The 14,854-nt window shown below is 35.8% G+C and overlaps 1 protein-coding gene across 1 annotated transcript in view; it reads right to left on the bottom strand.

The window, feature by feature from the left end:
- Positions 1-14,854, bottom strand: part of RAB2A (RAB2A, member RAS oncogene family) — a 102,903-nt gene that overhangs the window by 68,914 nt on the left and 19,135 nt on the right. Inside the window, exon 2 of the mRNA XM_069099998.1 lies at positions 8,182-8,253. Coding sequence (XP_068956099.1) covers positions 8,182-8,253 — 72 coding nt within the window. The remainder of the gene's footprint in view (positions 1-8,181; positions 8,254-14,854) is intronic.

Here is a 14,854-nt window from a genome sequence, read left to right as displayed (position 1 = left end):
TTTTTTCTAATTCACTAATGATCAGCAAAATGCAAATTAAAATAACTTTGAGGTACCATCTCACATCTATCAGGATTGGCTAATATGACAAAAAAGGAAAATGATAAATGTTAGAGGGGATGTTGGGATACTAATGCACTGCAGGTGGAGGTGTGAACTGATCCAACCATTCTGGAGAGTAATTTGGAACAATGATCCCAAAGAGTGATAAAACTGCATGCCCTTTGACCCAGCAATATCATTACTAGGTCTGCATCCCCAAAGATTTTTAAAGGGGATGGGGAAGTAGAACCTATATGTACAAAAATATTTAGACTACTTCTTTTTGTGATGGCAAAGAATTGGAAATTGAAGGCATGCCCATCAATTGGGGAATGGCTGAACAAGTTGTGGTATATGACCGAAATGGAATACTATTATGCTCTGAGAAATGACAAGAAGGCAGATTTCAGGAAAAACCTACAAAGACTTAGATGAATTGATGCAAAGTAAATAGAACCAGGAGAACACTGTACAGTTAACAGCAATACTGTACAATGATTAGATATTCTCAGCAAAACAATGATCTAAGACAAAGGACTTGTGATGAAAAATGCTATCTACATCCACAGAAAGCTCTGATGGAGTCTGAATGCAGATTGAAGCATAACTATTTTTCACTTCATTTTCGTCATGGGTTTTTTTTTTTAAATATGGAAATATGTTTTTGGTGACTACACATGTATAACCTATGTCCAACTACCTACGATCTCTGAGAGGGAGAAAAGGGAGGAGGGAGAGAAATTTGGAACTCAAAATTTTAAAAAACAAATTTTATAAATTGTTTTTACATGCAATTGAGGAAGACATTATAAAAAAGAAAGTATACATAAGAAAATATATAAATCCCAAAACACTGTATTCTTAATTCTCAGGTAAAAGTACCAATTTCAGCAGAACATTAATAAACAGAAATTATAATAATTTGTTAGGGTGAAAATTCTTCCTTTTGAAAACTGAAAATGTCAGTGAATTGTCAAACTATCAACTTCAAATTTACTTTGAATTCACTTAATTAAAATTTCCCTCTTACCTCTCTATCTATTCTTACAAACACCTCAAAGAATTCTCACCAACAATTCAGTGGACACCTGAACTACTGTAATAGCTCACTAATGGGTCTTTTTTCATCTACTGCAGGCCTGTACAATATGTGGCCCACCAAAGGATTTTAGGCAGCCTGTGAAAAATGTAGAGTATGAACAGTGTGTCCTACTATAGCTGATCAGATCAATAGAAGATCAGAAGGCTCTACCACAGGTCAGGCACAAATAGTCCATATGAACATTTGGAGAGGAGATGTCTCTAAAGTTGTGCATCTCATGTTTCTTTTGAGCTACTGCAATTCTGTGCAAGAGTTTTTGTACATTTTTTTTTTGTGTGTGTCTTTTGAACACAGGGTAGGATCCCTGCCTGCCACAGTAAGCAGGCCAGGGTTATGTTAGGTGAAGCAGACAATCTTTAGGGGACCATTTTCTAGCCCCTTCCTCATGCGAGGTGGTAAGCAGTGCAGTCCTTAAAAAAGACTACCCAAAGGGAGATTTCAAAAAAATAATCTGGAAAGACTGAAAGAACTGATGCTGAGTCAAGTGAGCAAAACCAGGAGAACACTGTACACAGTAACAATAATACTGTACAATGATCAAATGTGATTGTCTTAACTCTTCTCAGAAATACAACGATCCAAGACAATTCCAAAAGATTCATGATGGAAAATGCTATCCATATCCAGAGAAAGAACTGATAGAGTCTGAATGCAGATTGAAGTATACTAACATCATTTTTCCTGTGTTTTTTTCTGTTTCTTCTTTCACAACATGACTAATGTGGACATTATCTTTTATATTACTGCACATGAATAATCTATATTAGATTGTTTGATGTCTAGGGGAGGTGAAGGAGGAAAGGAGAGAAATTTGGAACTCAAAATCTGTCAAAAATGAATGTTGAAAATTGTTTTTACATGCATTTGAAAAAAAAAAAACAAAATATTGTTAAATAAAAAAAAAAAAAGACTGCTCAGACACTCAGAGTGGCTGCCAAATCCTACTGCTGCTACAGTCTAGTGAGAAGACAACCCTATGCCCTGGGTCACCTATGTGAAGAGTTGTGACTATAGCTTCCTCATTTGCCTGTTGCCACAGAACTTTAAGGAAGGCAAAAATGGTTAAATGGTATGAGTAATGTCTTTTGACTCGCACATAAATGAATATAATATCTACCCTGCATGATTGTAAGCTCGTATGCAGGCCGGGTCTATAATTTCCTCTTGACCGGATGCAGAACCTGTGCCAGTGCAGGATCTTTCTCCTAACCAAGTCCCCAATGACTGTAGACCTTCCCGCCTGTCTCCTTATATTAAGCTGGGTTAGACAAATGACTTGATTAAATTTTTTCTGGATTTCTCCATTAGGATTCAGTCTAACATATTTTCTAGTAAATTTGTTGAGTAAAAGCCTAAGAGGGGTGGAGAGGGAACTTTTTTTTTTTTGGGGGGGGGGGAGGAAGGTAGGGCAGTTGGGGTTAAGTGACTTGCCCAAGGTCACATGGCTAGTAAGTGTTGAGTGTCTGAGGCAGGATTTGAACTCAGGTCTTTCCGACTCCAGTGCCTGTGCTCTATTCACTGAGCCACCTAGCTGCCCCCGGGGAGGGCACTTTAAAAGAAGATTTTTCAGGAATTCCAAAAGACTGAGATGAGCAGAAACTATGAAATATAAATCCGTAAGTCAAAAGAAACTTTTGGATAAATACATTTGAGCAATTGAAAGACACTAAATAATACCTACTTCCATTCTGATAGGGGGAAAATAATTGTGTTCAAGGGTCACAGATGGACTTAATTCTCTTTTGAAGATTTAAGACAGAAAAGGGAGGGGAAAAGGCATACACTAAATACACATATAGAAACTTTCAAAAATAAAAGACAAACCATTAAAAAACCATGGAATTGATAAAATTAAGTGCTGGTTTTAAGCAAAATAAACTATTAGTTAATTTGACTTTTTTGAGGGAAAAATCAAATTACCAATAGAAAGAAAAAACAAATGAAGAGGATATAAAGGAAATTAACAAAAATTCCTTCTATAAAACAAAATATGGTCCTGATTCCTAAATCAGAGAGAGGTAATTCAGAGAAAAAGAACTAGACCAGTACCTCTGATTATTAATGTAAAAATATTGAATAAAGTATTAACAAAGGGGCTACAGCAACACATTAAAAAAAACAATCATATTGATGGTATATCAAGATAAGTAGAAAAAGCAAAATAAAATCATAGGAATGAATGGACCTTTCATTAATATGGTAAATGGAATATCTAGATGCAAGAACCAGGATTATCTTTAATGGAGAACTACTAGAGGCATTTGCAATAAAATAAGGGTTTCATGAAGCAAGGATGTCCATTATCACAACTATTATTTGATGTAATAATGGAAATGTTAACTACAGCAATAAGGAAAGAAAAAGAAACGGAGGTAAAGAAACAAAATTACTGTGCAGCGGATAGAGCACAGGGCTTAAATTTTGGGAAGACTTGAGTTCAAATCCTGACTTAAGATACTTGGTAGATCTGTGACTTGACTGCTGCTTGACTCAGTTTCCTCATCTGTAAAGTGGGGATAATAATAGCACCTACTTCCCAGGGTTGTTGTGAGGATGAGATAAAAAGATACTTGTAAAGTGCTTTGCAAACTTTAAAGTGATATGTAAATGTTAGCTATTATTCTAGTTACATTTGTAGGTGACATGATGATCCACAAAGAACCCAAGAGAGACAATTAAAAAAATAAAAGTGAAAACACTAACTTCAGTGAAATAGCTATACATAATATAAACTAAGAGTCCAACATAAAAATTGTGTTTGTATTCTTATTTGCCTGTCTATACACATGTTATCTCTCCCAGGAGAATGTAATCTCCTCAAGGAAAGGGAATTTACCTTTCTTTCCACCTTTGTATCTTCAAAGTCTGGTACAGGGGTCAACAACTACAGCTGGAGAGCCAAATCCAAGGAGAACTAAGGATTTTTTTTTTTTTTGCATTTTTAGAAACAATAAAGCTTTGTTTAAAAATGTAAAGGATATTCTTAGCTCACCTGGGTGCTAAAACAGGTAAAGGATTAGCTGGCTGACCCTTGCCTTAGGACAATGCCTGGCACACATAAAGTAATTATTCCAACCCACCTATGCTTACCCATTCTGTGCTACTCTTAGCCATGCCCTTTCTAAGTTCAACCTGATGCATATTTTCCAATAATACTTTATCACGTACCAACAACAGGCAGGAAGTGCACAGTGCATAAATCGGACCTGGAGTCAGGAAGACCTGAGTTCAAATCTAGCCTCAGATACCTATTTATCTGTGTGATCCTAGGCAAGTCACTTATTTGCTTCACTTTCCTCATCTGTAAAATGGGGATAATACTACCACCTACCTCCCTATGTGTTGTTTTGAGGATCAACTAAGATAATAATTATAAAGTGCTTAGCACAGTATCTGGCACATAGATACTACAGAAATGTTAGCTATTATTATTCTACACAGAAAACTATCAAAATGACAGTATATAAAATAAACTCACACAAATAATCATCTTTTCTACATATTATCAAAGAAATTCAGCTAGAAAAGATAGAAATTCCATTCAAAATAGCTACTATTTATACAACATTTAAGGGTCTACGAAGAAATAAGCCTATCCTTAAAACCAAATAAGTACAAAGACATTATAATATCTAAATTAATTTTATTATTCAGTGATAGACCAAAAATTTAGACAGGAAAAAATGGACTAAAATTTGTCTGAAAAGAAAAGGCTGTTTTTTTCCTTAAAAAAATTTTTCAAGGAAAAAAATGAAAAAAAATATAAAGGGGCTTCTTTTCTGGATTCACTTAATATTATTTAACTTGATTCATTCTACATTCCAAACTGAACTATTTGCTACTCCCTTTATATGACAATTTTTATGGCTTCTATGCCTTTCTATAGGGTGGTTTCCCACAAATGGAATGTAGTTACTCCAATTCTTAGGATTTCTCTAGTTTTCTTCAAAGCACAGATCAGATGTGACCTACCTACTACACAAGGCTTTTCATGATCCACCAGTTGTTAGTGATTTCACCTTTTTAAAAGTACTCTGTATTTCACAGTCACAGAATTTTAGAGCTAGAAGAGACATCAGAGGGCACTTAGTCCAATGCATATATGAACAAAAAATCACGTCCAGCACTTGTTCATCCAGTCTGCCTGGGCACTTTGAATGAGGAGGGCACTCACTCCAAAGATAGATCCATTCCACTTCTATACAGCTCTTTCAGGAAGATTTTTCTGACTTCAAGCTAAAATCTGCCTCTCTGCAATCTTTTTTTACCCATCTTGATTTGTACTAGACTCCAAAATGAACAAGTCAAATCCTTCTTCAAGTCAACAATCACTCATTAAGCACTATTTTGTCCTGAGCACTGTGCTAAGCATTGAGGATACAAAGAAAGAGGAAAAATACTTGTCCTCAAAGAGTTTACAATCAAATGGGAGGGACAACATGCAAACAAGATAGGCACAGGAAAAATGGAGGTCATCTCAGGGAAGGTATTAGCATTATTAGCATTAAGAGGGACCAAAAAAAGGAATCTAGAAAAGCCAGGAGGCTAAAACCAGGAAAGAGGAGAGAATTCCAATCATAACAACTGCCAATGAAAATGCATGTAGTTTGGAGATAGAGGTGTCCTGGGATCATAAAGTACATGAAGAGGAATAATGTATAAGACAACTAGAAAGGAAGGAGTCCAGGTCATGAAGAACTTTGAAACCCAAAAAGAAGATATATTTGATGTTGGAGGTGATAGGGAGCCAATTGAGTTTACTGAATAGGGTAGGAAATACAGCCAGATTGTACTTTAGGAAGATCAGTTTGACAGTTGAGTAAAGGGCAGTCTGGGGTGGAGAAAGCCATGAGGCAGGGAGACCAACCCAACTAGAAAGCTATTGCTATAATTCAGGCTTAACATGATGAGGGTTGGAGCATCAAAGAAGAGAAGGGGGTATGTATGAGAGATGTAGTTTTAACCTGAACAGTAATAGAGAAATTAGGAAGGGGGAAGAAGGAAGTCCCAGGAGAAAGAAAATGAATTCAGTTTTGGACACACTGAGTTTAAGATGTCTATCAGACATCCAGTTCAAGATGTCCAACAGGCAGTTGGAAATAGGAAATTTTAAGTCAGGAGAGAGGTAAGAGTTAGATAAATAGATCTGAGAATCATCGTATAGAGATGATGGCTGAAATTAATTTAACATAGCTATTATGCTCCTTCCTCTGCCTTCTCTGCTCCAGGCTAAATATTCCCTGTACCTTTAGTCAGTTAATCAATAATCACTCATTCAATAGTTGTGACTAGCTATTTACTAATTGCCAACTATGTCCTTTCAACTTTATTTGTGAAGTTTTTATCCTCAAAATATTTCAGGTCAACCACAGATAGCTTGGATCCCACTGTAGCAGCCAGTGACATCCAGCTTTTCCACTCTCTACCACCAAAATAATCTAATTGGAATATCTCTTGGCCATTAGCCTGATACCCATTCTTCTCTCTCCAAAGACAGTCTCAGAATTAAGTGCTGAGACCAACTATGATGACTTGATCTTTTTCTTTGTCAGATATGTATACAATTATATCTTTTAAAGTATTCACACATTTAATTATTTTTTTAAAATGGAATTTAAACAGGGCAGGAACTTTTATATGAGCCCCTGATTTACTTCTTTGTAACTTGGCCTACATCTTGGTTTGTATCAGATCAGAGGTTCACCTTATTTCCATGTCTTGAATCTAGGAATGATATAAATAATAGTGGTATCAGAAAAAGATTTGGACTTGTGAATGTTTGCCCTAATTTTGAAAGAGTTATAAAAAGTGCAGCCTCCCTCAAAATTCACAGTCCAGGAAATATTTACTGTTAATGTGCTATATTCTTTTACTTGCTAACAGCAAGTTAAGTATCCTTGAGAAGAATGTTTTTCATTTTTACCTTTGTATCCTTAGCCTATCACAAAATTTAAATTTTTAAAAAATTAAATCCCATCCTACAAACTTAACCTCTTCTGAACTCACACTATTCAATGAATTATGATAAAGTTTCTTGCAATATACCTTCATCTTGTGAGGTTAGAGAATGTAAAGTCTTATATTTGAATATAAACAGTTAACTTTGTAAAGGACAGGATAGAGAGATGTCTAGAACACAGTTCAACTAAAAATAAAAAGATATGGGGGTTTTAGTGAACTAAAAGTACAAGAGTCAAAGGTTTGATATGTCAGCCCCTAAAAAAGCAAATCTAATCTTACACTTCATTAGATGAGGCACAGTGCCCAGAATCAAGGCACTGATAGTCCTTGCTACACTAATCTGACATACTGTATTCATTTCTGAGCATCACATTTTAGGAACGATTTTGCTGAAAAGAGTCCAGAGCAACCAGGAAATTAGGAGCATCAAGATCAACTCTCTCATTTTACAAATGAGAAACTGAGGCCAAGAGAGTGATTTGTCAAAGATCACACAATTGTTAAGCAGCAAAGCCAGGATTTCAAATCTAGGTCCTAAGGATGTCCAGTCTGAAGATGAGCAGATACAGGAAATACATAACAGTTTTCTTCAAATATTTGAAGAGCTGCCACAGGAAGTCACATTGGGTTTATTTTGCTTGGTCCCACAGTAGAAAAATACAAGCAATAATTAGTAAGAGGATGCAAAGAGAAAGATTTTTGTCTTCTCCAAAGTATAGCTTTACAAAAGCAGAATGGGTGGCAGGGTTGGGGCCTAGTAGGGGAAGGTAAGAAGGTGTCTTCATGCAAAGCCAGGTAAAAAATTATCTTTCCTTCATTAAACATCTCATCTTGTAAAAACATTTAGGGCAACAACAGTCTTTTAGTAGAGGATATTTAATACTTTATACCTGCAGTGGCACTTAAAAGCATTTGATTCAAATTTTTTTTCCCATAGAAATCTACCCAATTTCACTCATCTTAGAATTATAATAATATGGATCCTTTACCCCAACAACACTCTATATATCCTTTAAATGATTAAATGCCTTCCCATCCCTTCAGTTTTATTTAAACTATGAATTTATGAAACTTACCAATAGTAAGGTCATGCACTGGCTGAAACCTCTTGTCTGTAAACTGTAGCAGTAAACATGATTTCCCAACACCTGAAAGAAATGTACATATATCTTTTAATTACTGTTGGCATATGGTATAAAAAAAAAGAAAAAAATCAAAAGGAAGAACTAAGGTATAACCCACTAAATAATATGAGGCTTTACAAAGCATCATATTTATTACAAAATTCTTTTAAAAATCTAGAAGACTATATATCAAAATATTCACAGCAGCATACTTGTGGAAATAAATACTGGAAACAAAGTAGTCTTCTATTAAATGGGGAATAGTTTAACAAACTTGGGTATATAAAGCTCCATAAGAAATAGCAAAAATGGGAAATCATGATAAATATTAGAAGGCATTACCAAACATAACTAGAAGCACAGAACAACAATGACTACAATAAAGTTGATGAAAACATTAACCGGGAGTACAACTCTGCTTCAATGTAATGATCAGTCAACTTGTGTTTATTAAGAATCTACCACGTGCCAGGCTAGTACTATGATCAATCTAGTAAACAATTATCTGAATGAATATGGAGATTATGATTCAATGGGTTCTATTTAAATATTCTTTGTTAAAAGAACAAAGGGCAAAAAGAAATTCTTTTTGGGGGGGAAGGGGAGGGAATTAAGATGAAATGACCACAACACAAAAAAATCCTGTAATACTTTTATTTGTTTGTTTTAAGTTAGGAGGAGGGAAGCAAGATGAGGAGGTAGGAACACCTGAGGGAATGATTGCTTAGAATTCTTTGAGTCAAGTCCCAGGTACCCCAACACAAATGGGCATTCTTTTGCTGATGGTATACTAATAGCATTCACACCAAAGTGAGACTCAATAGGGAAGAATGGAGTCAAAGGAAATCAAGATGCTAACTAAGCTTTTATGTCATACCCAACCCCCTTCAAAAAAAAATCCCAAACCAAAAACTCATGATGTGGGGCTGGTGATTTTTCTTTTAGATGCTAAGCAGCTTAGAGTTACTCCCTCACCTCTGAGTGGTTCCAAAAGATTCTGAAATATCCCACTGCCATATCCTGCATTTTTTCTCTTCTTTTTTCCCCTTCCATAGCCCTCCAACTCCAAAAGTAATGGTAGCCAGAATTGGAACACAGGATAGAACTAAATAAAAATCTCATTTCACTTGGTGTCAGTATGAACTTTGAACCCTCTACAATTACTCTTCCTAATTTTAAACTATACATTCATCAATGACAGTAACCCTGATCTAAGATGCAATTATTTTTGGACTTGGATACAGTATAACTATTTCCCGATTCATGATTTCTGTTCTAAGCCAGTCAGAGAGCATACACTGAGGGACTGAATGGGAGTCCTTAAGATTGAGAGGCAAATCAAGGTTCTTATGCTTAACGAGTTCTGTGAGTCCAAGTAGGTCACTAAAACTCTATTGTTTCAGATAACTCCTTAGGACTTATCTACTTAAATCAGGGGTTAGCAAACATTTTCAATAATGAGCCAGATAATAAATATTTTAGGCTCTACAGGCCAAAAGGTAAAATCAAAGATATTATACAGGTACTTACATGGCAAAGAGAAAATAAACTTCCACAGATTTTTTATGTTCAAAATAAAATAACTGAATAAAGAAAAAAATTAATACAGATCTGAGTGAGAAAGATGGACTTCTTTTTTAGAGCATAACATTTCACTTAACTAGAGTTCAAAGTTAGTGTTCCCTATCATCAAAATCAACTGCAAATGTTTATCTGTTAATACTAATCTGCAATGAAAATTTAAGTATTTAATCTTTGAAAATGTTTGATCATAGACATAAATCAATCCACAAGTATATGATTTCAATTAAGCATATCAATCACTTGGAAGGCATTTACAGAATTCTATTAGATTTTTCCCTTGATATTCGCCTTTAGCATGTCATTTTGCACTAAAGATTAATCCGCTTCCAATCAAAATTTAGTTGGAAGCTTGTCATTTGTACAGATAGATTCTGAAAACAATATAATTTCTTCAGCACTTACACTGAGGTCCAAAGACTTCTGAATAGTAGCTTAAGCTCAAAAAATATATCTCATAGATTTGCAAGGGAATGGAAATCTTGCTTGCAAGTGAACACAAGGACAATGGCATTCTCAACAGTAAAGGGAAAATAAGAACTAGGTGGCAAAAAGCATAGAGGATGGGGCCTGAAGTCACAAAGAAAGATGTTTAAGTTCTACAGCAGACAATTAAGAGCAAAGTGACCCTGAGCAAGTCACTTACCCTCCCAGTCTCAGCTTCTATAAAATGACGGGGTTGGATTCTATGGTAGCTTCCAGCTCCAAATCTATGATCCTACAAAGTTAAAACAAACTGGGAAGTTTTACCTTTGCTTAGCAGAAACCCATACTACAAGGTATTTGTAGATCCTTTATTTGATTACATGCCGCCATGAGGGGAGGGGAGAAGGGAGCACGATTTTGCAATTTTTGATTTTGATGAATTTGCATGATGAATTTTTGATTTTGATGAATTTGCAACTCAAGGGATTGAGAAACTGAATGTTGTAAACTAAAAGTAAATAAATTAAAATAAAAAAAAATCAAGAAACCCATACTACCTTCTTTACTGAGAAAATAAAAGTCTGCCTCTTCTCTATACCTCCGTATCCTTTTAAAGTACCCCTTTCTTATCCTTTGCTACAGTCACTAATGAATAACTGTAGCTGGCACTTTACAAACATTTCACTTTATCCTAACAATCCTACAAGGTGGGTGCTATTAGGACCCCATTTTTGTAGAGGAGGAAACTAATGCTTAGATAGATTAATCAACTTGCCCAAGAGTCACACACCTGGGAAGTGTCTAAGGATAGATTTGAATTCAGGTCTCCTTTTAGGTCCAGTGTTCTATCCAATATACCACCCAACTGATGAAAAGATGATGCTTCTCCTTGGTGACTGAATGCACTATTAAGGAGAAAGAATGGAAATGTGGGAAGAAAGTATAACTGTTAATGAGAGAAGGATGGATATAAGTAAAAAGTCTCTGTGGATTTTTTGGCCGACTACAACAGCTGTTTCAAACCTTCTCTCTTTCAGTTTCCCTCTATCAAGTCTGTTCTATACTTCTAATATTCCACTCAAGATTAGAGCTATAAGCACACGGATTTGATTTAAAAAAAATCTTAAGGAATATAAGTTACCAAAGAGGTCAACTGGAACTGCCATATGTACATAACCTGAAAAGATGTAGGACAGAAGAAACAATTCTAAAAACGAGTCTAAAAAAAATTCTAAAAATTCTAAAGAAGAAACAATACTGGGGTAATATTTGATACTGAGTTCAGCAGCACTCAAACTTTTTTGTCTCGGGTCCTATTATCTTAAAAATTATCGAGGACTCTAAGGAGTTCTAATGTGGGATTATGTTGTTTTGGTTGAAATATATGTAAAATGGGGATAATAATAGCAACTGCAAAGTGCTTAGCATAGTGCCTGGCCACACAGTAAACGCTGTATAAATGTCGGTTATTGTTACATGAAGAAAGCTCAGCCTTGTTCTGCTATGTAGTCAGAAATAGAAGGAATATTTTAATAGACATGGTCTTAGAATTATTATTAAAATAGTTTTGACCTCATGAACTCCCGAATAGGGTCTCAGGGACTCCCAGAGGCAAACTAAATATATTTTTGAGAACCTCTGATCTGGTTACACCCAGTCATTTTGCAAAGGAAAAATTAAGGGAGTTTACCACATTAGAAGTGTCAAAATGTCCATTTTCCATAGGCAGGATGGACTTGTTTAAACTCCAAGGAACAGGACATACATCCCAAGATAAGCTAATTATCTGAAATCATCACACCTTTTAACCCTGGTATGGATATTCTTCACCTTCCCAGCTCCCTCAGCCTCCTCTCCTCTCACTGGAGGGCTGGGGGGTGAAGCACTAAAGTCCTCCTAAAGTTTTCCTTTATAGAGCTTAGGACCTGGACTTTCAAAGTAACGCAACTTTCTGTGCAGTTCTCCTGGTCCTGGGACCCCACTTCCACCCTTCTTCTTTGTCGTCCTCCGTTAGATTGTAAGCTCCTTGAGGGCAGGAATTGTCTTTTTATGATTTGTATCTCCAGTGCTTATTATCATAGTGCCTGGCACACAGAAGGCAAAAAATGTTTACTGAAAATGGAAAACTCCCTTCCTACCCCTACCCCCAGAGCTGCCCAAATCAGATTAAAATGAAACCAAGAAATGTTTAACAAAATACAGATAAAATACAACAACACAGATAATGTTATTTTTAGGTGCTCTAAGTCAATACGCAGTGCAGAGATCCATCACCAAGTTGAATTTGAGAACACAGAACTACCTGACCAGTCTGATTAGTTTAAGACTAGTCTAAATCTATTTTTAGTTCTCTTTGTACCTCTGACACAGACCCCTGAGAATGAATCAGCAGCAAAAATAATCAGAAAAATTAAAAGTATCTATGGTTGCTCTGCACCCTCAATTTTATCTCTTTTCTCACCTCTAATCAGTTACCAAAAAGTTTATTAATTATACCCTTGAAAGAGGCAGGATGGTATAGTGGATTGTCAGTCTCCAGGTAAATAAGATTTCATCTAGGCTAAGTAATCACTCAGCAAGTCGCTCAACCTTTCAATGCTGAGGCTCCCAGACTTTATACAGCAGAGGAGACACAGTAGCACAGGTAGAGGTAGTTTCCAATACCAGTGAAATCATAGGTCCACTCCTCCCAGCCCCACTCCCCCAGTGTTTTCTTGTCCCACAATTAAATATCTAGTTCAAGTAACAGTTACACTGAACCTGAGCTTAGCAACATTTCACTGGCCTCTCTCCTTAATTCTCTCTAGAGAACTAAAATATAACCTTCTGGCCCTCATCTTCTGCTGAGGGGCATGAATGTCTCAGAACAGAAGAATCAAAAAATGTCAATGAGAATGAATATCTTTTAAGATTATTTTAAAAAATAATCATGGTCATACAAAACAAATGATGAAATATGCACTTCTTTCTTCTCAGAAAGGAGGTAGGGGAATGATGGGAGTAGAATGTTTTGTACACTGTCAGGCAGTTTATTTTCCATTTTCCTTTGATACAAAAGAGATTTCAGTGGAAACGGAACCATAACAGGAAATAATTACGACGTAAAAAACAGATTGAATAAAACTTTTTTAAAAAAAAAAGTAGGGGCAGCCAGGTGGCTCAGCGAGGAAGAGCACCAGCCCCAGTGTCGGGATGACCTGGGGATTGAATCCAGGCTCAGATACTTAGCACCACACCCAGAAATAACTGGCTGTGTAATCTTGAGCAAGCTACTTAACCCCAATTGCTTAAAAAAAAAAGTGAGATTATGTGGTTCAGTCTCATCTCTATATAGTTCCTGCCATATGCTGAAAAGAAACTCCCAATTCAAGAACACTGGACAAATATTGAGCTGTTTATTTTTAAAACTACATTCATGGCATAATTTCATACCCAAAGCTGCTGTAATATGCTCTAGTCAAGCTTTTCCTTAACTTCCCAACATTACTTACTATATGAAACAAACCCAAACCTTTTCATAATTAAAAAGTACAAAGAATTAAAGCCAAAAAGATCTATTTCAACCATTATTTTGACTATATCAGCATTAACCAAAGCATCAATGTTGACATTAGCTTGCTAGTCTGAAGTGCTAATTTCCCAAAGTATCACAAGTGGCTGATTTGAAGATTGGCTAATTAGGACATAAGACCACAGCAAATATAAGACAGAGAATTCAGATTTAAGAATATTTTTCAAAAGATATTTTTTAAATCCCCAAATCACTCCCAAATTATGGTCTTAAAACTATATACCATTTAGAAAAATGTAAAGATATCTTAAAAACTGACATCAAAAAGGCAAGCTGGTGATAAGACTTACAGTCTAGTAGCCAATGTACCAAAGATAAAACACAATAAAAAGAGTACTTTACACATTATCTATGACATAGTTTGTCACAAGGCTCTGAACCATCCGGACAAGTGTGGGATACCTAATATTTAAGATGACATGTAATGAGATGAGTAACGAATGAATGGTGGATTACCATGTATAACATAACTTACATATTATATAACATGACTATAATCATCTTCACTACTTTGTAAACTGTTCACACAGAAGTGGGAATGTGGGAAGCAAGTACACAACATGGGTCAGAGAAGGAAGTAACATAAATTTTCTTTTTTAAAAAAAAACTGAGTCTTCCTATCTCTCTCAGGCTAGAGACACAGCCATCACTGAAAGACTTGATGCCATCACTGAATGGCATATAAGCTTTGATCTACTATTTCTGACCTAGGCCAATTCATCCCTCCTTAAGCAGCCTGATAGCTGCCCACTCTCAAGAACTCACCACACCGATGATATTGGACTTAATATAGACATCAGATTACTGACTTTTGTCTTACTGTAGCTCAGAATTCCCAAGCTTAAGCAATTCACCAGCCTCTGCCTCCCTATTGGCAGGGACCACAAACATGTGCCACCCACATCCAACAATAATGTGAATTTCCAATGTATAAAATAGAATATCTCTGAAAATGTTCTGGTTGGTCATTACTGTATTATCTCTTTGAGAATATATTAATTACAAAGAACAGGGGAGAGATTTTATTGGGGAAAAACTTATTTTCCA

The sequence above is a fragment of the Petaurus breviceps genome, unplaced genomic scaffold (assembly GCF_028583685.1).
Source record: "Petaurus breviceps papuanus isolate PSGF00001 unplaced genomic scaffold, PetGlider_PUasm1.0 38, whole genome shotgun sequence".
Lineage (NCBI taxonomy): Eukaryota > Metazoa > Chordata > Mammalia > Diprotodontia > Petauridae > Petaurus > Petaurus breviceps.
Note: the sequence above shows the minus strand (reverse complement) of the source record. Positions and strands in the feature narration are given on the sequence as shown.